The following is a 27,676-nucleotide window of genomic DNA, read 5'->3' on the forward strand; positions in this document are numbered from 1 at the left end:
TAAAATAAAAAAATAAATAAAAAAATAAAAATGAAAAAACTAAAAAGTTCTTACCCTCCATAGTAGCCTCTTGTTTACAGTGCCTAAAATCCAGTCTTACACACACCATTTAATTGAGATAGCAACAATGTCTCCAATGCCATTGTGGAAAGTTCTGGATAAATTCCTTTTAACTTGAATACAAAATGACAGAACAGGGGACTTCAACACAACAACGTTTTGACAAATTATACAATCTAATGAGATACAATGTTACACCCAAAAATGTAGAAAACATTAATTTCAAATGAATGTGTGATTACATTATTGTCTAGGTTAAAATAGATTTGGTTGAATTACCTCAAAGGTGTGCCCTCAGAGAAATTAAGATTCCAACAGCAGCAACACTGCATGCAGTACACCAGGTAGTAATGGAAATAGCAGCACAGCACGCAGAGTAAAACATGTACTAATAAATTAGAAATAAAGCAACTATAAAACCATCTATGGAAATACAATGAAAAGTATCTGAGACAAAAGCCAAATTATTACAAATGGTCAAGTTTACAAATAAACAATAATGTTGATGATGAAGATACTGTGATAATGTGTCAACTGCTTGAAATATTGCACATAACCTCCATAATTGGTGGACACTTTCAGTTCAGTTCAGTTTCAGTTTATTTGGAACATGCGTACGATACAATGTAACGCATCACACAATTCCAGTTGTTTCATTACAGCACATCCGAAAAGGAGTAGGAAGAAGCAGAGCTTATTTAATCCTACCCCTTTTCATACCATAGCAATTTTATCCAATTTCCTTGTTCTCTGTAACAGAACAGTGAACAAATAAATACTAAATAAATAATATACCATACTAAGCATACAAATATTAAATACATAAATAATCTTTGTCTCAATAAAAATAAAAATAATGAAAAAAAGGGTTCAAGATGTTCATCATAATTCTTGTTCTATGTACTTTGTGAACACTTGTAGTTTGAACAGTCTCTTCAACTGAATTATATTGGTGCTTTGTTTGATTTCTTTAGTTAATCCGCTCTATAATTTAATTCCACATATTTATATACTAAAGGTTTTAAGTGTTGTACAAGCATACAAATGTTTTAAATTAGATTTTCCTCTAAGGTTATATTTTTCCTCTTTTGTTGAGAGGAATTGTTGTACATTCTTGGGTAGCAGGTTATAGTTTGCTTTGTACATCATTTTAGCTGTTTGTAAATGCACCAAATCGTTGAATTTCAATAATTGGGATTTAATAAATAAAGGGTTTGTATGTTCTCTATATGCAACATTATGTATTATTCTAATTCATCTTTAGATTTTAAAAAAGCATTAGCTAATTCAAACCACTACTTAAAAACAGTGTATCACATTAGTCGGATTAACATGTAGTTTACTTCCTTACACACACGAACAATGACATTCAATAAAACACAATCTAGAAAAAAGTCTGTGTGTATTCGCAGTGAAGTGGATTGTATATAACTGACATACCCATAATGAACACAGGGTGGCGGTATTTTTCTATACTTCCGATTTGCTCCCAACATAAAAGGAAGACGAAGAAGACACAATGACAACACTCAAGTGAGGAGCGCCAGAGGTAAATAAACATTCCTTTTTTCCTTTTTGATAAAAAAAAACACAACAAAATCAGTTGTTCTGATTATTAAAACTTTTATAAATGATGCCAGCAAGATGTCATTCAAAGCTTTCGTACGTCTACCGATGACCAAGCAGAAACGCGGTGTTATTGTTCCAATGCGGACAATTAAACGCTGCCATTGTTTCACAGTATGTACAATTTTTGCACTTTGGAATGTTAAACAAAATGTTTTCGGTTGTTTGTAAGTGGTAAATAGACTAACAAAACAATCACGTGGGGCAACCACTTGTATTGGTTTACTAATTCAGAGCATTAAAGGTGATCCACCCCGCGTCAGGTGACGGTGTTGTGCCAAAATGTGAATACCTGCCAAAAATTGATTTGTACAAGTAAACAGTACAGTAGGTACTTGATTTTGGTATATGTAATGCCCATAATGGTATTCTTTTTCTTTTGTATTTATTTTTTTTTTTTATTGACATCCAGCATCAGACATTCCTATCCATTACATTATATTCACATAAATCATATATCTATTGTCTGCCCTAAATGTCAAAATATTTTTGTTTATATCCCACCCCCCACACCCCCAAAAAAGAAAGAAACAACAAAAAAAACAAATATCTACAAATACATCGATTAAATAAACAAAGAAAAAGAAAAAAAAAAGAAATAATAATACATTAATAATAATAATAATCAGAAATGAAATAAAATATAAACAGATACATATATATATACACACACACATACAGTACATATATATAAATATATATACAAATACATATATATACATACATACATATACACATATAGGGAGTAATCCCTTCTTCTTTTTTACCATAAAGGTATTCTGGTAAAATATGCAGAGATACGATGTGTCAATATCACAATATTGCTTGAACATTTTTTTTGGCAGCAACAAAGTGGCCATTTGGGTAGATATTTGCTCTAAAAATTGTATTTCAACAAGTACACAGTACAGTCGGTACTTGATTTTGATATACGTAATGCTCATGAGGATATTCTAGTAGAATATACAGAGATAAGATATGTCAGTATCAAACTATTACTTGAAGTACATTTTTGGCAGCAGCAAAGTGGCCATTTGGGGGGATTTTTGCTCTCAAAAGAATATTTCAACAAGTAAACAGTACAGTAGGTACTTGATTTTGATATATGTAATGCCAATAAGGGTATTCTAGTAGAATATGCAGAGATAACGTGTCAATATCAAAATATTACTTGAAATCAATTTTTTGCAGCAGCAAAGTGGTCGTTTGGGTAGATTTTTACTCTAAAGGGTATTTCAACAAGTGAACAGTACAGTAGGTACTTTATTTTGATATATATAATGCCCATAAGGGTATTCTAGTAGAATATGCAGCGATAAGATATGTCAGTATCAGAATATTAGTTTAAATAAATTTTTGGCAGCAGCAAAGTGGCCATTTGGGTAGATTTTTGCTTTCAAAAGAGTATTTCAACAAGTAAACAGTACAGTAGGTACTTCATTTTGATATATGTAATGCCCATAAGGATATTCTAGTAGAATACGCAGCGATACAATGTGTCAATATCAAAATATTGCTTGAACATTTTTTTTGGCAGCAACAAAGTGGCCATTTGGGTAGATATTTGCTCTAAAAATGGTATTTCAACAAGTACACAGTACAGTTGGTCCTTGATTTTGATATATGTAATACCCATAAGGATATTCTAGCAGAATATGCAGAGATAAGATATGTCAGTATCAAACTATTACTTGAAGTACATTTTTGACAGCAGCAAAATGGCCGTTTGGGTAGATTTTTGCTCTCAAAAGGTATTTCAACAAGTAAACAGTACAGTAGGTTCTTGATTTTCATATATGTAATGCCCATATATTTTAGTAGAATATGCAGAGATAACATGTATCAATATCAAAATATTACTTGAAATCAATTTTTGGCAGCAACAAAGTGGCCATTTGGGTAGATATTTGCTCTAAAAAGGGTATTTCAACAAGTAAATAGTACAGTAGGTACTTGATTTTCATATACTGTATGTAATGCGCCCTGTGATGAGGAGGCGATTTGTCCAGGGTGTACGCCGCCTTCCGCCCGATTGTAGCTGAGATAGGCTCCAGCACCCCCCGCGACCCCGAAGGGAATAAGCGGTAGAAAATGGATGGATGGATGGATGTATGTAATGCCCGTAAGGGTATTCTAGTAAAATATGCAGAGATGATGAATAAATGGAGATGTGTCAGTGTCAAAATATTACTTGAAATAAATTTTTTGCAGCAGCAAAGTGGTCGTTTGGGTAGATTTTTGCTCTCAAAATGGTATTTCAACAAGTAAACAGTACAGTAGGTTCTTGATTTTGATATATGTAATGCCCATAAGGTATATTCTAGTAGAATATGCAGAGATACTATGTGTCATTATCAAAATATTGCTTGAAAAAAATTTTTGGGCAGCAACAAAGTGGCCATTTGGGTAGATATTTGCTCTAAAAATGGTATTTCAACAAGTAAACAGTACAGTAGTTAGTTGATTTTGATATATGTAATGCTCATAAGGATATTCTAGTAGAATATGCAGCGATAAGATATGTCAGTATCAGAATATTACTTGAAATACATTTTTAGCAGCAGCAAAGTGGCCATTTGGGGGGATTTTTGCTCTCAAAAGAATATTTCAAAAAGTAAACAGTGCAGTATGTACTTGATTTTTATATATGTAATGCCAATAAGGGTATTCTAGTAGAATATGCAGAGATAACATGTGTCAATATCAAAATATTACTTGAAATCAATTTTTTGCAGCAGCAAAGTGGTCGTTTGGGTAGATTTTTACTCTAAAGGGTATTTCAACAAGTGAACAGTACAGTAGGTACTTTATTTTGATATATGTAATGCCCATAAGGGTATTCTAGTAGAATATGCAGCGATACGATGTGTCAATATCAAAATATTGCTTGAACATTTTTTTTGGCAGCAACAAAGTGGCCATTTGGGTAGATATTTGCTCTAAAAATGGTATTTCAACAAGTACACAGTACAGTTGGTCCTTGATTTTGATGTATGTAATACCCATAAGGGTATTCTAGTAGAACATACAGAGATAAGATATGTCAGTATCAAACTGTTACTTGAAGTACATTTTTGGCAGCAGCAAAATGGCCGTTTGGGTACATTTTTGCTCTCAAAAGATATTTCAACAAGCAAACAGTACAGTTGGTACTTGATTTTGATATATGTAATGCCCATAAGGGTATTCTAGTAGAATATGCAGAGATAACATGTATCAATATCAAAATATTACTTGAAATACATTTTTGGCAGCAACAAAGTGGCCATTTGGGTAGATATTTGCTCTAAAAAGGGTATTTCAACAAGTAAATAGTACAGTAGGTACTTGATTTTCATATACCGTATGTAATGCGCCCTGTGATGAGGTGGCGACTTGTCCAGGGTGTACCCCGCCTTCCGCCCGATTGTAGCTGAGATAGGCTCCAGCACCCCCCGCGACCACGAAGGGAATAAGCGGTAGAAAATGGATGGATGGATGGATGGATGTAATGCCTGTAAGGGTATTCTAGTAAAATATGCAGAGATGATGGATAAATGGAGATGTGTCAGTGTCAAAATATTACTTGAAATACATTTTTCGCAGCAGCAAAGTGGCCATTTGGGTAGATATTTGCTCTAAAAAGGGTATTTCAACAAGTAAACAGTACAGTAGGCACTTGATGTTGATATATGTATTGCTCATAAGTAGAGATGTGCGATAATATCGGCCGATAAATGCTTTAAAATGTAATATCGGAAATTATCGGTATCGGTTTCAAAAAGTAAAATTTATGACTTTTTAAAACACAGCTGTACGAAATGGTACACTGACATAGGGGGAAGTACAGAGCGCAAATAAACCTAAATATTCATTATGTGCACAAAGGAATAACAGCTACAATTGTATGTATCTTCCAAACAAGAAATAGGTTTTATCACATCAACATCGGACTAACAACAGTCCTTTAAATCTCATCAATACCACAGAAAAGGCAAACTGTCATTTTCCGGACACGATAAAGGCTTAAATAACGTCAAACATGTAGCATTACAATTACCACGAAGATAAAGTGTTTGTCTTATACCTAGTAATCCGCTGTGGACAGACGAAGCCAAGAAATGCAGGTTTAGAGAGCGGTGCGCACCCCCGCGAAGGAAATCCACCAGACCCAGTTCTTCTAACAATCAGTCACGATACAATAATTGTATCACCCATCCTGCTTGTACAGTCCAAGTCTATTCATAATTCTAAAACATTTTTAGTCAAGCCAATTAAATACATAAGTATATGTAACAGATGCCGGATAGCGCAACATTATTGCTAAACCTCACTCACTTCCTCAAGAGCCACACTGGACAATGAGCGGGTAGAATTAACTTTGAGCTCGCTGGCTTTTCGACTCTGGGGACCCTGGTTAGATTCCTGAAACATAAAGTAAATGTAATTTAGTGCTGAAAACCTGCCTATAAGGAAAAAAACCTCAAACAGTGGTGGCCTGCATGAGACAGAGATTGAGAGACATAGTAAGAGATGAGAAATTGAAGAATTGGGTGTTTGGGGGATGAATAATAGTTGTGTCTATAACAGTAGTTCAATATTATTGTTATGGTGATGGTCTGTTACCAATAGTTTAGATTTCTGTGCTTAATATAAAATATGTGTTTCCTTTTAGAAACAGCGCCTGGCTGCTTGTGGTGGAGAACGATATTTTTTTTGTTCTTTTTAAATCATTACACCATGGAGGTCATTGTCGATTTCCTCAACATGTTACACACGGAGGTCAGTGGAGTATCTGTGGCGCTCGGCCTCCTCTTCCTGACTCTTCTATACTGGTAAGTGTGGTCATGATGTTCTGCCATCTTCCAGGAAACAGCTACCAAAACAAAAACAAATCTCACTATTGACAGAAAGTGAATTAACCCTACTAATGGTCATACAGTGGTGCCTCAACTTAGGAGTACCTTAACTTGTGAGTAATTTGAGATACGAGCTCTTAGTATTTTCTCATGGGACCTGTTATGCAAAACCAACTTTTCTTACCTATTGGTTCTTGTTTTTGTGTATTTGGTATCTGCATAAGTCCCAGAAATTTGAAATCAAACCGTGAAGGCATGGCTGAGATATTTATAAAACAATCTTGCCTCCCTTTGTATTTCCTCCAAATGAGCTATTTGGAATTTTCCCCATTTGTGACATTTTTTCCCCATTGGTGACGTCAGCGGATCTCTCCATATATAGTAAAGTTTTACCTAAAGAGCTTTGCACGAGTCCATTAATGTAGTCTGACCTTGGAGTTAATAAGCTTTTTCTCTATCTTCTTGCTGTGGGGCAGAGTGGCTCGTACATGCACATGTATCTTTTCTAATGCAAAGTAGCGCATTGTTCGAATTTCTACTGTATTTTTCGGACTATAAGTCGCAGTTTTTTTCATAGTTTGGAGCGACTTATGTGTGAAATTATTAACACATTACCGTAAAATATCAAATAATATTATTTAGCTCATTCACGTAAGAGACTAGACGTATAAGATTTCATGGGATTTAGCGATTAGGAGTGACAGATTGTTTGGTAAACGTATAGCATGTTCTATATGTTATAGTTATTAGAATGACTCTTACCATAATATGTTACGTTAACATACCAGGCACGTTCTCAGTTGGTTATTTATGCGTCATATAACGTACACTTATTCAGCCTGTTGTTCACTATTCTTTATTTATTTTAAATTGCCTTTCTAATGTCTATTCTTGGTGTTGGGTTTTATCAAATACATTTCCCCAAAAAATGCGACTTATACTCCAGTGCGACTTATATATGTTTATCTTTATTATGCATTTTCGGCCGGTGCGACTTATACTCCAAAAAATACGGTCTCTGTCAGTAGACTTGATTGGAAGAGCCAAAAACTACAACATGGCCGACGGGGAGAAGACGTAGTCGAAGAGAAAGCACGTAAATAAGACAACCCACAAAACGGCGCATCCTAAAGAGACGGTCAGAAAGCAGCTTGAAAACGGTCTGTAAAACATAATCTATGAAACATTTTAACCCAAAAAAAACACAATTACATGTTATGTAGAGTAGACCACAAGGAAGTGTTTTAAATGTAGGGGAAAAAATGAATAATTTGAGTTTTGAGCATTTTTTTTCGTTGGTTGAAGTAAAAATTGTAACAGGGCCGTTTGAGCAATAAAGAGTTACTATATTGTTACAAGTTGTTGTTCCTGCTTTGTTTACACGAGAAACAAACATACGTTTTGATTTGAACAGTTGACATGCCCGTTTGAGCGCCGCTCAGAGATCGAAACAATTTTTTTCTTTGTCCTCCAACCATCGGAACTAAGAAAGCTAGTGCAAAGGAGAGGAAGTGGAAGACCACATCTGGAAAACAAACCATTAAAGGCCTACTGAAATGCGATTTTCTTATTCAAACGGGGATAGCAGGTCCATTCTATGTGTCATACTTGATCATTTCGCGATATTGCCATATTTTTGCTGAAAGGATTTAGTAGAGAACATTGACGATAAAGTTCGCAACTTTTGGTCGCTGATAAAAAATCCTTGCCTGTACTGGAAGTAGCAGACGAGTAGCGTGACGTCACAGGTTGTGGAGCTCCTCACATCTGCACATTGTTAACAATCATGGCTACCAGCAGCGAGAGCGATTCGGACCGAGAAAGCGACGATTTCCCCATTAATTTGAGCGAGGATGAAAGATTCGTGGCTGAGGAAAGTGAGAGTGAAGGACTAGAGGGCAGTGGGAGCGATTCAGATAGGGAAGATGCTGTGAGAGGCGGGTGGGACCTGATATTCAGCTAGGAATGACTAAAACAGTAAATAAACACAATACATATATATACTCTATTAGCCACAACACAACCAGGCTTATATTTAATATGCCACAAATTAATCCCGCATAACAAACACCTCCCCCCTCCTGTTCATATAACCCGCCAATACAACTCAAACACCTGCACAACACCCTCAATCCCACAGCCCAAAATACCGTTCACCTCCCCAAAGTTCACACAGCACATATATTTCCCCAAAGTTACGTACGTGACATGCACATAGCGGCACGCACGTACGGGCAAGCGATCAAATGTTTGGAAGCCGCAGCTGCATGCGTACTCACGGTACCGCGTCTGCATATCCAACTCAAAGTCCTCCTGGTAAGAGTCTCTGTTGTCCCAGTTCTCCACAGGCCAATGGTAAAGCTTGACTGTCATCTTCCGGGAATGTAAACAATGAAACACCGGCTGTGTTTGTGTTGTTGCTGCAGTCGGCCGCAATACACCGCTTCCCACCTACAGCTTTCTTCTTTGCTGTCTCCATTGTTCATTGAACACATTGCAAAAGATTCACCAACACAGATGTCCAGAATACTGTGGAATTTTGCGATGAAACAGACGACTTTTTTAATAGCTGGCCACCATGCTGTCCCAAAATGTCCTCCACAATCCGTGACGTCACGCGCTGACGTCATCATACCGAGACGTTTTCAGCAGGATATTTCGCGCAAAATTTAAAATTGCACTTTAGTAAGCTAACCCGGCCGTATTGGCATGTGTTGCAATGTTAAGATTTCATCATTGATATATAAACTATCAGACTGCGTGGTCGGTAGTAGTGGGTTTCAGTAGGCCTTTAAAAAAATGTTCACAACACATCTTTAAAAACCTGGTAGCAGCCTACCTGGCTCATCAACCCCGTCATAGGGCAGCATGGCTCAGGTGGTAGAGTGGTTGTCTCCCAACCTGAAGGTTGTGGTTACGATCGTCAGCCTCTTGGGACCATGTGAAAGTATCCTTCAGCAAGATGTTGAACCCCAAAGTTGCTCCTGATGCTATGCCATCAGTAGGTGAATGTAGTCGTAGTGTCAAAGCGCTTTGAGTACCTTAAAGGTAGAAAGGCTCTGTACAAATATCATCAATTTACCATAGTGTCATCGGCATGCAACCAACAAACATGTATCCATAAAATTATCGAGAAGCTGTGATAGATAGATAGTACTTTATTGATTCCTTCAGGAAAATTAATTGACGTGTTTCAATTTGTTCTGTCGAGTCCTGACTCAACAAATTGTATTAGTTAGTCAGGCATTAACATTGGTTCAACAAATCACTTGTCAACTCTGACTTCCTCTGACTTCCCTCAAATACGTCCGTATGAAACATAAACAGCAATTTTTTTAGTTCCTATTTCTACACGACAGAGTTGCCAGATGACACTAGGCAAACAAGCAACCAGCTCTTTAATAAGCAGACTTGGCAACAATGCACGGACGAGTAGTCAAAAGAGACACCACATTAGTCCAATCCCCAAGGTAATTGCTGAAGAATATTATTAGATTACTTTATAAAACCGCTATTGTAATGTGTTGTGTAAATGTTCATTTTTCTTTTTAAAAGTAATGTTACATGTTAAAATGGTGGTGTTTTGTGAGGGCCAAACACAGATTAAAATGCTGTTGTATTGGCATCACTGTGTGACGTTACAGGCGGGTGTATATAACGATGGTTCAAATCAGGCACTTTGAAGCTTTTTTTAGGGATATTGCGTGATGGGTAAAATTTTGAAAAAAACTTTGAAAAATAAAATAAGCCACTGAGAACTGATTTTTAATGGTTTTAACCCTTCTGAAATTGTGATAATTTAATTTAAATTAATTTCAAGTTACAGCAACGCAATGTGCTTGTAAGTTGAGGCATCACTGTAGTTGGCAAAAATGTAAGAAAATGAAGTAGCTGAAGATTGTTATAGTGTATGTGTATGCTACCCATCCCTGCAGGTATTCCATCTACCCCTTTTCTGTCCTTGCTCGATGTGGAATCAAACATCCTAAGCCGGTTCCTTTTTTTGGAAACCTTTTCCTGTTTCGTCAGGTGAGTTGGAATGGAAATATTTTAACTTGTAATTGTAGATTTGGGGGGGAAACTGAGAGCCTTTTTTGTTTCAACTGAATTTCGTGTTTCTTATGCATTCTTTTGTGGTGTCCCTTGCTCATAAACACATTATAATGGGACTGTCTGTGTAACTTTGCTTGTTAACACATACTCACCTAATCTTCCAGAGAATAAGAAGATACAGCAGATCATTGTTGCCAAATTCGCCACATAGTCACTATATTTAGTGAATAATAATAAGACACCTCGAGATACTCTTTCTTTTTTTTTTTTAAGCTACTGAAATTTTGGAAACTAAAACAAAGCCGGTCTCAAAAGGGTGAGGTGTCTCCTGGGATTTGTCTGGTTTGGGGTGGGTATAGATGTGTGTGTTCAAGTCAAAGGACATCGCAGTTTGTCTTATGTGTGATGGATTTATTAAGCTGTACCAGCGTCGAAGAAAGTTATGATCAGTTTCAAATGGACTCTCAGAGCACGCAAGCAACCGTGGTGCATTCAAGGACTGCTGAACAAAGTGTGACGTTTTGTAAATGTCAACAAAAAACATAAATGTAACAAAGACTTACATGTGTAAAAAGGTTGGTCTTTCGAACAGTGACTCTGACAAGAAAGCACTATTGCTCATCTCAACGAGCGCTGCTCTCGGCCCCTCCCCCATCGCAAAGCACTCACAAACTCTTGTTTGTGACATTTTAATACATTTACAAAGACAGAATAAAGTTAATTTGTAGTTCTAAACGGATTTGTTACTCTTTGTCTCCCACAACGTATTTCTGTCTCGTACGGCGTCCATTACAATTACGTGTAATTGCAAAAAAGTACATTAGACAATGACATCATTGTGTCACCCCCCAACCCCCAATGCCACAAATACATTGTAGTTCTGTTTTGCAAAGCTTTAAGAAAATCGGTTTACATTGTATTGTATGTGTTTGCAAGTGGAGGTTATAAACGTTTCTGTTCAATCTTTCATTTCAGGGTTTTTTCCATCCTGTGTCTGACCTCATAAAGACACATGGCAGAGTTTGTGGGTAGTTCATGTTCTTTATCTCCCGTGTTATTAGCATGATGCTGCTCGTGTGGGTTGACTGATCTCCCGATGTTTGCCTCGTATGTTTGTAGGTATTATTTGGGGAGGAGAGCAGTGGTGGTAGTGGCAGACCCCGACATGCTCAGACAAGTGATGGTGAGAGAGTTCAGCAGCTTTCCAAACCGAATGGTGGGTCTTAGTTTTCATTAATACGACAATACTGTATGCTTATTCCTGTGGTTGTTGCTCTGGTGAAACAGCACTGCATTAAACTGTGAGTCGCCCGACAAAGTGGCCAGTGGGTGTACAGTACAGTACAGTATTTCTACAACTCTTAATTTTTTTGTGATAGAGTGATTGGAGCACATACATAAAGTTTGGTTCTGTTATGAATTTATTATGGGTCTACCGAAATCTGCTGGGTCAAAAGTATACATTCAGCAATGTTAATATTTCTCCTCCAAACATATTGCTGGGTATTGTGGCCAAACAGCTCATTTTTTGTTTCATCTGACCAAATAACTTTCCTCCAGAAGGTCTTATCTTTGTCCATGTGATGTCAGATGAAAAAAAAATTGAGCTGGTTGACCACAATACCCAGCAATATGTTTGGAGGCTTTTAATCCCAGGAACACCACACCTACTGTCAAGCATGGTGGTGGTGGTATTATGCTCTGTCCCTGTTTTGCTGCTAATGGAACTGGTGCTTTACAAAGAGTAAATGGGACAATGAAAAATGAGGATCACCTCCAAATTCTTCAGGAGAACCTAAAATCATCAGCCTGGAGGTTGGGTCTTGGGCGCAGTTGGGTGTTCCAACAGGACAATAACCCCAAACACACATCAAAAGTGGTAAAGGAATGGCTAAATCAGGCTAGAATTAAGGTTTTAGAATAGCCTTCCCAAAGTCCTGACTTAAACGTGTGGACAATGCTGAAGAAACAAGTCCATATCAGAAAACCAACAAATTTGGCTGAACTGCACACACTTTGTCAAGAGGAGTGGTCAAAAGTTCAACCAGAAGCTTGTGGATGGCTACCAAAAGCGCCTTATTGCAGTGAAACTTGCCAAGGGACATGTAGCCAAATATTAACATTGCTGTATGTATACTTTTGACCCAGCAGATTTGGTCACATTTTCAGTAGACCCATAATAAATTCATAAAAGAACCAAACTTCATGAATGTGTATTGTGTCCAACAAATATGTGCTCCAATCACTCTATCACAAAAAAATAAAGAGTTGTAGAAATTATTGGAAACTCAAGACAGCCAAGACATTATGTTCTTTACAAGTGTATGTAAACTTTTGACCACGACTGTAACCCCACATGTGTGATTTCCTTGATTACAGACTATTCGCTTTGCCACCAAACCGATGAGCGATTGTCTTCTCATGTTAAGGAATGAACAGTGGAAGAGAGTTCGAAGTATCTTGACCCCGTCCTTCAGTGCTGCCAAAATGAAAGAGGTGGGAGTCAAATGAGGATTTTCATTGCATGAGAACAGGAGACTTGTTTTATACTGTCACAGATGTTTGGTTTAGTTTTATTGTTTATATCGTTTTGATAGCGTAACCTACAGTACAAGGGGTCTTTCGGTTAGAAACAAGTTTTGTTCCTACGCTAAGTTGTAAGTCGAATTTTAGTGCAAGTTGGAACTCATATCTAAATTAACACTGACTGATACTGTATACTTTTAGGTACTAAAAAGAATGAATGAAAAACATAAAATACAAAAAGAAAAAAAACAGCCAGGGAGCACCTTGAACCTTTGGATTATGCAAAATAGCACAAGCCACACACCGCATAAACAATCCCTTACTGGCCAAAAACACTTCACCCTCATGCCCACCCTTCCCTTTTTTACTCTTCAAGGTTTCAAACAATCTTGTAGCCTTCTTCTGAATCAACATAAGGCTCACTGAGATTCAACCTTGAATCTGGTCTTCCAGTCAAAGCACTAGCAACCTTACATCTTAACAATGAGACCACAATGTTTCTTTGTGCTTAGTTATTAATTTAGCTTTTATACACGCTCAAGGATATCGTCTTTATCCTGAACGATGGTTGCAACAGTCAGACAGGTGAGACCAAAAGTGTGGCCATTATTGGTGGCCTTTCTCTTTTTCCTAAACTTTTTATGATGTTCATTTTCACTTCCATGGTAATAATGGCTTTCCTTTTCTTTGGCACACTGTCACTGGAAGAGCCTCCTTCATGTTTGGGAGACAAAATGAAGTGTAGGTGCACTTGAACCACATTCTGTATTCTTCCGCTGTAAGGACTTCTCATGCGAGTCTCGTAATTACCAACCAAAATTAAGTTTTTTATATGGGGAGAAGGGAGAAGACTTCCGTAACTACAAAATGCTGTGACGCGGACATTCATAAAACGAGGACCACCCGTATATGATCAAGTATGTAAATATTTAGCTTCAGTACAGTATCTGAAATAATACTGTATTCAATGCCAAATATACTGAACAGTTTCTGTCGGTATTGGTCAAGTATACTTAAGTGCAAAGTCAAGGCCAGTGTACTTAAACTTGTATTTCTATTTGTATACTTGACACCTGGGGACTAAACATGGATATTTTGAATTTATTAGACTTAGACTTAGACAAACTTTATTAATCCACAAGGGAAATTGTTCCACACAGTAGCTCAGTTACAAAGGATGGAAAGGATAAGGATAGAAAGGATAATGTAGGTATAAAGTAGACAAAAATGTACTATAGTAGCAATATAAAATATAACATATATGTAATATTTACATATGATGTATACAGTATATAGTATATACTGATATATTATAATATATTATATTTGTATGTAATATATACAATACATAACAAATGTACAATATTACAGAATATTATTTTACTCCTCAACTTTTATTACACCGTAGTGGGGGGTTTCAGCCAACATCTTATTTTTTTTTGGCCCTGAGGGTATTATAAAAATAAAATGAGTTAATAATAACATATATTATTGTTAGCTATAACACTAATTTGCTTTATCATAAACACAAAAGCTAAGATGGGGGTTTCCTCATGTAGCTTAGCATATATAAAAAAGATAGGCGCCCATAAAGGCAACATTTGTAAGTAAAATGTTAAATTCCTATCAATCTGCATAGTTCAAAGTAGTACTAAAAGACTCGTCCTAACAATCGTATGTTCCAGTAGATGGTTCCTCTCATCCAAACAGCCACGACTGCTCTGATGAACAACTTAGAGGTCTATGCTGGATCTGGGGAGGCTTTTGACATCCACAGGTGAATGAACACTTTGAACGCAATAAAGTGTAGGCAACTCATCCCGTTTGATTTCCCTCTTTTTCGTCTCTCAGGTGTTTCGGCTGCTTCACTATGGACGTCATTGGCAGCGTGGCGTTTGCAACGCAGGTGGACTCTCAGAACAACCCAGATGACCCGTTTGTCCGTCACGCTCAGATGTTCTTCTCCTTTTCTTTCTTCAGGCCCATCATGCTGTTTTTTAGTAAGTCCAGTCTGTCGGATCACACGTCTTAAATATGACTGAAGGAATCACAGGTTGACCACACCCATTAGTTACACATGAATCTAGTTTTTTTTATCTGACACGCATCTAACTTTGTGGGAACATTTTGGGAAGGCCCTTTTCTATTCCCAGTGTTTGATGTGTAAGATCATGAGAGTCCTGACCTCAACCCCATAAAACACTTTTGTTATGAAAGGACAACATTTCCTCATACACTGTAAAATCTTGTCTAAACAGTCTACAGTCTAAACCAGGGGTATCCAAAGTGTGGCCCAAGGGCCATTCCCAACCCGCAGCTTTTGTTTTTTATTGGCCCACAACACATTCTACAGATAAAATAAACACAGAAAAAGATGGAACCAGCTCAAATTCCGCCCAAAATGGAACATGAAAACTAAAATAGCTGGCAACATGTTAATCTTACTATATTTAGTCTTTGATCATTTCTGGTGAACATGTTTACTCATACTTTGCAAGAAATGTTAGAAAGTTTTCGAGTGTACTAAATAATTTTGTTGGTGGAATAAAAATAATAATAATATAAGTAAAGAATAATAATGATAATAGATTAAGAAGATAAAGATTAAATGATACACTAATTTGCATTGTAATCTACAACACAAATCTTAGCTTTGAGTTTGAACATACATTGGTTGACCTACAGTGCATTGATTTTACTATCTATATTTTACAAAATGTGTCAAATTGGCTTGCTGGAAAATGTTTGGACACTTTTGGTCTAAAAAGTATTTGTTAATCGCGATTAATTTAGACCCGACATAACTGTGGTAAACACATTTCCGCAAAGTAGGATTATATTAAAAATTCAAATATTTTCATAGTTACAGCATAAAAATAGTGTTTATGACATTTTAATTACATTTTTTTTACCATCATTAGAACTCTCTAAACATTAAATAACACCCCTATGTCACCTTTACACTGGTTTCACCTACTATAATAGCCTTGAGTGTGTTGTAGATTACAGTACTCATCCATAGCCTGGAAGATCCTCCAAGCATCATTGCTATGGCCTTCACCCGGCCACTACAACGCTGCATGAAAATACTTTGTCACATTCCTATAAGTTAGAACTGGGCTTGCATCTGCTGAAAACACTGGCATAAATTGTTCTGCAAAAACTTGGTCAACAGTCACAGCTTTGTTGCATTCCATCATGTTTGTAATAAGTGTCCTGCGTTGTCATTCCACATGGCTCACGCCAAACCTGTGTTGTGGATACCGAAGATGACGTGCATCTTGAATCAAGAGAGGTCATCTCCTCTTTGCCCCGACAGCCGTTGATAGCTGATACCGGTCTCAGTTAGCCTGAAGTGCTGCACCGAATGTTGGATTCTACGTCCCGCTTTTGTCTTTTGAAGTCAGTTTCACCAATGTGGAGATGTGTTATTGATGAGGCAGAAGTTGAAGAGGAAGTTGCTCAAAAGTTGGTCAACTTGAGATTATTGCGGTGAATATAGTGCCAAGATTAGCCTGTTGGGTTGTTGTGCAGTAGTGCTCACCCTTAAAAGGGAACATTATCACAATTTCAGAATGGTTAAAACCATTAAAAATCAGTTCCCAGTGGCTTATTATATTTTCGAAGATTTTTTCAAAATTGTACCCATCACGCAATATCCCTAAAAAAAGCTTCAAAGTGCCTGATTTTAACCATCGTTATAAACACCCGTCCATTTTCCTGTGACGTCACATAGTGAAGCCAACACAAACAAACATGGCGGAAAGAACAGCAAGCAATAGCGACATTAGCTCGGATTCAGACTCGGATTTCAGCGGCTTAAGCGATTCAACAGATTACGAATGTATTGAAACGGATGGTTGTAGTGTGGAGGCAGGTAGCGAAAACGAAATTGAAGAAGAAACTGAAGCTATTGAGCCATATCGGTTTGAACCGTATGCAAGCGAAACCGACGAAAACGACACGACAGCCAGCGACACGGGAGAAAGCGAGGACGAATTCGGCGATCGCCTTCTAACCAACGATTGGTATGTGTTTGTTTGGCATTAAAGGAAACTAACAACTATGAACTAGGTTTACAGCGTATGAAATACATTTGGCAACAACATGCACTTTGAGAGTGCAGACAGCCCAATTTTCATCAATTAATATATTATGTAGACATACCCTCATCCACGCTCTTTTCCTGAAAGCTGATCTGTCCAGTTTTGGAGTTGATGTCAGCAGGCCAGGGAAGCTAGGGTCGATAGGGGGTTTAGCTCGCTCGTCTGCGGGAACAAACTGCCGCCATCGCTTGCCGTGCTACTGAGGCCGTTTGTCCCTGAATTGCTCACACACTCCGGCAGATTCAATGGGGGTCTGGCGGCAGATTTCTTTGACTTTATCGTTGGAAATGCATCTGCTTTGAGTGTCGCGGGATATCCACACATTCTTGCCATCTCTGTCGTAGCATAGCTTTCGTCGGTAAAGTGTGCAGAACAAACGTCCAATTTCTTGCCACTTTCGCATTTTTGGGCCACTGGTGCAACTTGAATCCATCCCTGTTCGTGTTGTTACACCCTCCGACAACACACCGACGAGGCATGATGTCTCCAAGGTACGGAAAACAGTCGAAAAAACGGAAAATAACAGAGCTGATTTGACTCGGTGTTTGAGAAAATGGCGGATTGCTTCCCGATGTGACGCCACGTTGTGACGTCATCGCTCCGAGAGCGAATATTAGAAAGGCGTTTAATTCGCCAAAATTCACCCATTTAGAGTTCGGAAATCGGTTGAAAAAATATATGGTCTTTTTTCTGCAACATCAAGGTATATATTGACGCTTACATAGGTCTGGTGATAATGTTCCCCTTTAACTCGGAAACGGAAGTCCCACTATCTTTATCGATCGGCACTGTTTAATAGTAGAAAATAATACAAATACTGCACTGTAATTAATACATATGTTACATTAATTTAATTAAACACTCGGAAACAGTATATTGGATAAAAACATGTAGCATAAAAAGTTGTTTTTTTAAATCCACGATATAGCGAAGCACGATAGACGACTATGCTTTTATTCTCACTTTGCATAGGTGTCAAAAGATTTTGAAACCCAGAAATATGTATCCCACAGGTACTGTATATGAGCCTAATCTGCGGTCCTTTCCAGGGTTTCTTCTGGTTTCCATTGGGTTGAGTTTTTTTCTTGCCCTGATGTCGTTGTGGTTTGTGCAGCCCTTTGAGACATTTGTGATTAAGGGCTATATAAGTAAACTTTGATTGACTGATTGATAATCAATTGTAATGTAAATAATCTGTGGATTTGTGCACAGTTGCTTTTCCGCACATCATGGCTCCGCTGGTAGGAATTATCCCCAATAAACGGCGGCTTCAAATGAATGAGTTCTTCATCAACAGCATTCAGAGGATCATCAGACAGAGAGAGGAGCAACCTCCTGAGCAGGTACTTTCTTTTCCTACATGGATTTTGTTTTAAACTCTTGAATACAATTTCTTGTTGAACCAATCTGAACATAGAGGCGTCGAGACTTCCTTCAGCTTATGTTGGATGCACGCAGCAGCAAGGAAGGTGCATCCTCGGAGCACTTTGACACAGCGAGCCACCAGCAGCCGTCTACTCCAAGCCCAGAGGATAGTCTTCACCCTACTGATTCGCCCACCCAGCGCCCATCAAAAAAACTGATCACCGAAGATGAGATTGTTGGCCAAGCGTTAGTCTTCCTGCTGGCGGGCTATGAAACAAGCAGCAACACACTGGGCTTCACCTGCTACCTCCTGGCGCTTCATCCGGAGTGTCAGCACCGAGTCCAGGAGGAGGTGGATGGCTTCTTCAGCAGACATGTGAGTCGCTTGTCTTCTTTGTCTTGGTGGTAAACGTTTGGTGATGCCTTCCATCTTTCACTATAGGAATCACCCGACTACTCTAATGTCCAGGAGCTGAAATATTTAGATATGGTCGTATGTGAAGCATTGCGTCTCTATCCTCCTGGATTCAGGTAAAAGGAAGCAACTTCTACTGTTAGCAATGATTGGCCAAACACATACACGATCATGTTTTGTGATTTTTAACACAAAGGTTTGCACGAGACATTGATCAGGACTGCGTGGTGAACGGCGTTCTCCTCCCGAAAGGAGCTTCATTGGAGATCCCCGCTGGCTTCCTGCACTACGACCCGGAGCACTGGCCAGAGCCGGAGAAATTCATCCCCGAGAGGTAAGAAGCTGGTGTCTTCATGAAGCACCCACATGTAAATGAATCACTTATTCGATTGGATTTGAACTTCAAGTCAAATTCCAATTGAAGGTCTATAGCCAAACCAAGCACCAGTACTGTACGTGGGGGTTTGCAAATGGCAGCAGGCTAAATTGGGGCCCTAAGCAGAATTTTATTTAGAAAAATGTTTTCACACATTTTTGTTGATGTCAAAAATGTGTTATACTTTTGAATCAAACCTGAATATAATTTGATGCATGTTTTGTACCAAAACAAATTCATGGGAATTGAAATTGGGTTTTTTTGTGCAAAATACAAACCCCTTTTCCATATGAGTTGGGAAATTGTGTTAGATGTAAATATAAACATAATACAATGATTTGCAAATCATTTTCAACCCATATTCAGTTGAATATGCTACAAAGACAACATAATTGATGTTCAAACTGATAAACCTTTTTTTTTTTTGCAAATAATCATTAACTTTAGAATTTGATGCCAGCAACACGTGACAAAGAAGTTGGGAAAGGTGGCAATAAATACTGATAAAGTTGAGGAATGCTCATCAAACACTTATTTGGAACATCCCACAGGTGAACAGGCTAATTGGGAACAGGTGGGTGCCATGATTGCATATCAAAGTATATTCCATGAAATGCTCAGTCATTCACAAACAAGGATGGGGCGAGGGTCACTACTTTGTCAACAAATGCGTGAGCAAATTGTTGAACAGTTTAAGAAAAACCTTTCTCAACCAGCTATTGCAAGAAATTTAGGGATTTCACCATCTACGGTCCGTAATATCATCAAAGGGTTCAGAGAATCTGGAGAAATCACTGCAGGTAAGCAGCTAAGCCCGCGACCTTCGATCCCTCAGGCTGTACTGCATCAACAAGCGACATCAGTGTGTAAAGGATATCACCACATGGGCTCAGGAACACTTCAGAAACCCACTGTCAGTAACTACAGTTGGTCGCTACATCTGTAAGTGCAATTTAAAACTCTCCTATACAAGGCGAAAACCGTTTATCAACAACACCCAGAAACGCTGTGGGCTTTGTTGGGCCTGAGCTCATCTAAGATGGACTGATACAAAGTGGAAAAGTGTTCTGTGGTCTGACGAGTCCACATTTCAAATTGTTTTTGGAAACTGTGGACGTCGTGTCCTCCGGACCAAAGAGGAAAAGAACCATCCGGATTGTTATAGGCGCAAAGTTGAAAAGCCAGTATCTGTGATGGTATGGGGGTGTATTAGTGCCCAAGACATGGGTAACTTACACATCTGTGAAGGCGCCATTATTGCTGAAAGGTACATACAGGTTTTGGAGCAACATATGTTGCCATCCAAGCAACGTTATCATGGACGCCCCTGCTTATTTCAGCAAGACAATGCCAAGCCACGTGTTACATCAACGTGGCTTCATAGTAAAAGAGTGCGGGTACTAGACTGGCCTGCCTGTAGTCCAGACCTATCTCCCATTGAAAATGTGTGGCGCATTATGAAGCCTAAAATACCACAACAGAGACCCCCGGACTGTTGAACAACTTAAGCTGTACATCAAGCAAGAATGGGAAAGAATTCCACCTGAGAAGCTTAAAAAATGTGTCTCCTCAGTTCCCAAACGTTTACTGAGTGTTGTTAAAAGGAAAGGCCATGTAACACAGTGGTGAACATGCCCTTTCCCAACTACTTTGGCACGTGTTGCAGCCATGAAATTCTAAGTTAGTTATTATTTTCAAAAAAAGTTTATGAGTTTGAGCATCAAATATCTTGTCTTTGTAGTGCATTCAATTGAATATGGGTTGAAAATAATTTGCAAATCATTGTATTCCGTTTATATTTACATCTAACACAATTTCCCAACTCATATGGAAATGGGGTTTGTATAAAATGTAACATAATAAAAACCAAAGTAGCACACTAGACTAGATCTGACCAATCTAAGTCTATGAGCATGAACTAATGAAGTCTACTCGGATGAAAGGGGAAACGTCTTCTAAGACTGTTTTATATTTGATGGTCGTGTGATGGGTGATGAGCCAACGCCAACAAGGTATTGTCGAACAAAAAGCTTTATTTGTTTCATCGAGCCTCAGACTAGAGCTGCAGCTCCAGGAGAACGAGTATGGGCCGGATTACTGTTCTGATGTCCTCTCGGACCACAGTGACTAAAGACTCCCACTCTTTGTAACTCTAGCCTTGGAGCCGGTCCGTCTGGACAAAAGCCCAGCTTGTTGTTTGGCCAGTTAACCTATTTCCTGTGATCGGTTTGAGTCGGACGACCTCTGACCCCTATCCTCTACTCCTATCTGTGGGGGCTTCCTACCAGATTTTGCTACTGTCTTTATTATATCTCCTAAAATCCAACTGCTGCTGTCCTTTAAGTTCCTCAATGTCCTGGGCCGAAGGCCCCCACTCTCTGGAGCGCTTGTGATGGACATGTGCACTTTTCACCTTAGTAGAATAATCTTCTAAAGGATTCTGTGACCGAATACAACCACATGCTACTTCCAATCATATAAGAAAATGTATATACGGTATAATTTACCTCGAAGACAAACCAAACAGCCCAGTTGCGATCGAGTGAATGCACTGAGATTACAAGGACCTGGATGAATGAGAATATCCATAGACAAAGTTGTACGCGTTTCTGGCACAACGCCGAACTACCAGGATGTGCTCCCGGTTAGTAAAATGAGCAGCATGGTACTAACACAGTGTGTCCCGGGAGACAATACGAATGCATGGAGAAATTTGCCATTATATTCTTATCAAGGATGTAGCAGGAAGGGAAGGGGCGAGGAGTACGTTTGTGGTCAAATTTCATATGAAGCGCCCTGTCTTTCATTAGTTGACATGTCACGTGAAACAGGAACAACAGGTGTTTTGCCTAGGTAGTTGTGCCCCTGAATGGAGGTGACACCATTAGGCAGAAATGGAAATACAGTACCTCGGTTTTCCTACGTCCCCCACTTTTCCTATGCATTTTTTCCTTGGCTCAACATTCCTATCTTTGAGCAGAGAACTAGACTCCTGGTTTTTTTTATTTGTCTCACTCATTGCGGTGTGGAGGCCAACTTGCTCTTATCCTATATGTATATGAAGTTTGTGCCTAATTTTAAGGTCGCAAAGACAGATTTTGAGCACAGCAAAATATATTTTGGAACACCTACTAGCTATGTTGTGAATAAATTAAACTCCAGTGCAAAATAAAATAATTTGTTTGAGTGGATATAAATGCATTTTGTGCGTAATTAATGTGTCTAAATGTTTGCTCTTATCCTATTAACGTGCAATAATTCCTACTTTCTGTGCAGGCAGACCGCTGTGTCCTCTCTCTCTCTCAACTTCTGCGCATTCAGCTTTTTTCTATGTGCTCGCTCAAGTTTTGACACAACGTAACGTTTGTGCCAAAAAGGCAACCAGTCAGACAAACTGGACAAATGTAAGCTCCGATTGGCTGGCAATTAGATCACTTATTACATTGCGGACAAATGTACAAAAATAACTCCACAACATAATGTTTATAAAACAGAACTCAAATAACCAAATTAATTTGGTTTAACTAAAAATTAAATAAAAAAATTAATTAATGAGGTTATTTAACATCAGTTTAGCCATCAGAAATGTAATAGTTATCATCTGTGGGAATTATACAGCGGATATCAGGTACACCAAGAACTGCGCTGTTGACTTGTAAGGAGCCGCAAAAACTCCTTGTTTTAGGGTGACGTCATCGGTCAACTGGAAAAGAAATACAATAATCTGCGCCTAAAGAAAATAAGCGCCCACTCCAGTGTACGGGAGGCACAGGGCGTATGACCAATAGTCACATTAGAGAGTGTACATGGACAAAAACAACTATTAGAGAAATCAGACTAATTTAGTGCATGGAAACGTAGTCACTGATTACACCTTGATCATTTCTGTTCTGCTAAATGTTGGGATGGACAAAAGGGGTATCTAATCCATTATACACGTGTGTAGGCCAGGCCTGGGCAATTATTTTGACTCAACACCCCCCACCTCCATATCCCACACCCCGGATTGTAAATAATGTAAATAATGTAAATAATTCAATGTATATAAAGTTAAAGTTAAAGTACCAATGATTGTCACACACACACACTAGGTGTGGTGAAATTTGTCCTCTGCATATGACCCATCCCCTTGTCCACCCCCTGGGAGGTGAGGGGAGCAGTGGGCAGCAGCGGTGCCGCGCCCGGGAATCATTTTTGGTGATTTAACCCCCAATTCCAACCCTTGATGCTGAGTGGGGCAATGGGTCCCATTTTTATAGTTTTTGGTATGACTCGGCCGGGGTTTGAACTCACAACCTACCGATCTCAGGGCGGACACTCTAACCACTAGGCCACTGAGTAGGTATATACTCTGATGATTATCTTGTGTGGTGACTGTATTAAGATGTTAGTATATATTTGATAGTATATATCTGTATCAATTTACGTGGACCCCGACTTAAACAAGTTGAAAATGTTACCATTTAGTGGTCAATTGTACGGAATATGTACTTCACTGTGCAATCTACTAATAAAAGTTTCAATCAATCAATCACAATAATATCTGATTGACAGCTAAAAACTTTATGACAGACCGCCTTAAATTTTAAAAAATGTTTACAGAATGAGACACTCAGAATGTACATGAAAATAAAGAATGTGGTATTTACAATATTAACTATGAAGGATAAAACACTGAATATTGACAACATATGAACATCACGCCTCCTCTCGATAGACATATTTTACAATCAAGCGAAATGCAACAAACACAGCGAAATATGAACGCGAAGGGTATAACAAAAATTAAAAAAAACACCTACAATTTGATACATCTGATACATCACAAAGCTTTAGAACTTTGTTGTATAAATCTCCTTCCGCGTCTGTCCCTTACACCCGCATTTCAGGCTGGCCGCTCTGGAAACACTCTGTGGAAACGCTCCCCACCCACACTGCTTGGTGCCTCGTCTGAGCTGCTGTGACTTAGATTACTATAGTAATATATTGTACATACAAATTCACATATGCTCACATACGTACATAGGTACCTACGCTCCCACATACATACACAAATATAGTACATATTTACATACCTAAAGTTCGTACATCCACACGCACATTCAATATACAAACATACACATACACATACGGTACATATACACTTACTGTACAAACACATATACACACTCTGTACATATACATTCACTGTACAAACACATATACACATTCTGTACACATACATTCATTGTACAAACACATATACACATTCTGTACATATACAAGTACATATGCATACTTACACTCATGCACATAATCACGTTTCATCAAACATATATTAACGTTGTTGCCCTAGGGTAAACTGGGTGTAACACATGGCACACTGACAAAGCTTAACCTATTGTTACTATAACAATCTACAAGGTTAATGTAGGTTGCTTCTCTTTCTCCCCTTCCATTTTTCTGCATTCTTTCGTATCTCAAGTTATCATTACGTATATGTATTGTTGCATTTGAACAACTGTATTATTGATAATAAAGGTAAATTATTGGTATTGTTCATTATCAATAGCGCTATTTCTATTGGTATTTGTATTGATCCATTTGTAGTGTAATAATGCGCATTGTCATTTCTGTATTATTTTTTATTTTTCGCTAACTGCTTATTTGCTGTTACTTTTACCATCATATTTGTACATGTCGTATTTGCTGATGTTGCTCTATTGTTGTTGTTGTTGTTGTTTGCTGTTGTTGTTTTTGTCTCTCTGTCTAATCCCCCTCTTGTCCCCACAATTTCCCCCTCTGTCTTCTTTTTTTTCTCTTTCTATCCCCTCCTGCTCCGGCCCGGCTGCACTAAATGATAATATAAATACATTTAATAAAGTCAAATACAAATAAGGCAACAAGAGAAGTATACTACACTTTTCTTTTGTAAAGTAAATCTGAACAGCCGACATGGGCATCTACATCAACTATATGATTTGCCTGAGAAGCTGGACAGGACACAAAAAAAAAAAAAAAATAGATTACTATAGTAACTAATTAGATTACCATAGTAACTAGTATATCATGCAAAAGCGCAGATTCCAACCATTGAAATACTTTGTATAGTTCAAGACTTACAGTCATTTGAAAACATCACTGCACATCATAATGGCAGCTAGTTTTCATCTTTAAGATCTAAAAAATGTATTTGGGAATGTCCGGCGGGCCAGATTGAAAAGCTTGACGGGCCTCATGCGGCCCCCGGGCCTTAATTTGCCCAGGCCTGGTGTAGGCTATGGTCCGGACATTTCTTGTGTATTATTGTGTCATTCACACGGAATGAAATCATAAAGGAATGCATTTCCCCTGCAGATTCACTCCTGAGGCAAAAGCCAGCAGACATCCATTCGTGTACCTGCCTTTTGGGGCCGGGCCCCGCAACTGTGTGGGCATGAGGCTCGCCCAACTGGAGATCAAGATGGCTCTGGTTCGTCTGTTCCACAGGTTCACCATTATAAAGTGCTCTGAAACAAAGGTCGGTTTGATAGCTTGCTGTGCCTGTGCCTTTTAATGTGGGTTATATCAGTATCCCACAAGAAAATATCTATTTTCTTTTCTCCAGGTGCCACTTGAGTTGAAGTCCAACAGCACCCTGGGACCCAAAAATGGCATTTTTGTCAAAATATCGAGAAGAGACAAAAGTGAAATCTGAGTGCTGAACTTTATGAGTTCCAAAAGAATTACAACACATCAATCTTGTGATGTTACTGATTAGCTGCTTGTTTGGTTTATCATAGGAATGCTTTATTGATGCCAGAATAGTTAAAGAAGTGCATTATTTGCTTCTACGTCTGGTAAATGAACAAATATATAAAACAAGTTGAACTGCCTACCAGTGGCATATTAAACCACAAACACTGCTAATGACTGCAAAGTGATTCTGCACAATATTTAGGGTGGAGTGTAAATATGTGATTTACTGAGGATTACCAATAAAAGGCTGTGTTGAAAATTATAGATCTACAAACTGTTCACAGTAATAATAGTACCAGGCAATGTATGAAACTTTAGTAATTCATGTAAGAATTGTTTTTAAAATCTATCTAATTCAATCAAATCCCCTTCATTTATATAGCACTATTAAAAACAGAACTGTTTCCAGAGTGCTGGACATAAAAAAATAATAACAAGTAATTAAATTTAAACATTTAAAATAAAACAAGTAAAAAAAACTAATCAATAAAATAGAATAAAACAATAAAAGACAAATCAATAAATTGTACAAAAAACCGAGGACCACAAGACTGACGCCAAATTTAAAAGCCAACGGATAAAAGTGGGTTTTAAGACGAGACTTCAAACATTTAACAGTGGGGGCAATTTTGACACGAAGGGGCAGAACATGTGATAAGTCATCTGCTGATTGGTTCCAGTGTTGCTCTGGTATTTCGACAAGCCCTCCGAGGACCCCGAAGGCTGCCCGTCGCAACGGACTCAGACTTTGCCTTGTTCTTGGATTTTAATCACAAATTGGTTAACATCTCGGAGAAGATTTCAACTCGGCAAGGCGAGAGCCAGAATGGACAATTTGAGGTGACAAACCACTAGAATGCGTTTGCTCGCCTGACCAAAATAAATTCTTATCTACAATTCGACTTTTTACAGGCCGTGCGTGACCAGTGCCGCAAAAAACACCCTGAAAAGTCCCTTCCCTTCTTCAAAGACACCTAGGCTTACAGACACACATGCACCCATTGACTACCAATCAGGCTTCCTGTTCTGTACACCCCTCTAACTGTATATTGTATGTCTGCTCTTGGGCGGTTGTACTGAAAATTACTACAATTATTACAATTTTGTTGTATTTTTTAAGTGCAATGACACTTAAGCTATTCTATAAATCTACTGCAGTTGTTTTTGTCAGGAACTCGCAGTCGTGACCCTAAGATGCACGAGATGGGAGGACGACACGCAGGCAAGAGTCTATTAATTATATTTAACACAGCAGGGAAGTGCACAAAAACACTGCAACCGAGCAATCCTTGAGCCCTGACGAAAGGGCAAGGCAGGGATTTATAGAAGCCAGCTGATTGACAACCACTACCAGGTGTGGCCGGGCTGCCAATCAGCGACAGGTGAAGGGTGACATGCAGTAAAAGGAACTGAAAATAAGAGAGGAAATAAACCAACTAAGGAAGCATAACAAGCTGTGAATGTGACAGGTAGTCACAGTTTGTACTACATTGTATTGTTTTTATACAACTACTATCTAAAAGGTTGTTTTTTTAAAAGGCATTGTACACGTTAAAATTGTGCAGTTTTTAAAGGCCATGATTTCAATAGAGAT

At 38.4% G+C, this 27,676-nt stretch overlaps 1 protein-coding gene across 1 annotated transcript; it reads left to right on the plus strand.

Moving 5' to 3' along the window:
* Positions 1-1,554: 1,554 nt before the first annotated feature.
* On the plus strand, positions 1,555-26,344 carry tbxas1 (thromboxane A synthase 1 (platelet)). Its single transcript, XM_061970128.1, has 14 exons — positions 1,555-1,609; positions 6,341-6,500; positions 10,460-10,553; positions 11,553-11,605; positions 11,697-11,793; positions 12,957-13,073; positions 14,792-14,880; positions 14,955-15,103; positions 18,422-18,552; positions 18,627-18,950; positions 19,017-19,105; positions 19,186-19,323; positions 25,702-25,864; positions 25,952-26,344. The coding sequence occupies exons 2-14, from the start codon at positions 6,406-6,408 to the stop codon at positions 26,039-26,041; spliced, it is 1,629 nt and encodes a 542-aa protein (XP_061826112.1). The 5' UTR covers positions 1,555-1,609; positions 6,341-6,405; the 3' UTR covers positions 26,042-26,344.
* Positions 26,345-27,676: the final 1,332 nt, after the last annotated feature.

This window comes from Nerophis lumbriciformis, linkage group LG10 (assembly GCF_033978685.3).
Source record: "Nerophis lumbriciformis linkage group LG10, RoL_Nlum_v2.1, whole genome shotgun sequence".
NCBI classification, from domain to species: Eukaryota; Metazoa; Chordata; class Actinopteri; order Syngnathiformes; family Syngnathidae; genus Nerophis; species Nerophis lumbriciformis.

What these genes read in the sequence shown, in the direction of transcription:
- tbxas1 (XM_061970128.1), top strand. Translation starts at nt 6,406, where the DNA reads ATGGAGGTCATTGTCGATTTCCTCAACATGTTACACACGGAGGTCAGT. An exon ending in GCCCATCATGCTGTTTTTTA is followed by an intron (nt 15,104 to 18,421) that starts GTAAGTCCAGTC and finishes ATTTGTGCACAG; the next exon opens with TTGCTTTTCCGCACATCATG. An exon ending in ATGGCTTCTTCAGCAGACAT is followed by an intron (nt 18,951 to 19,016) that starts GTGAGTCGCTTG and finishes CTTTCACTATAG; the next exon opens with GAATCACCCGACTACTCTAA.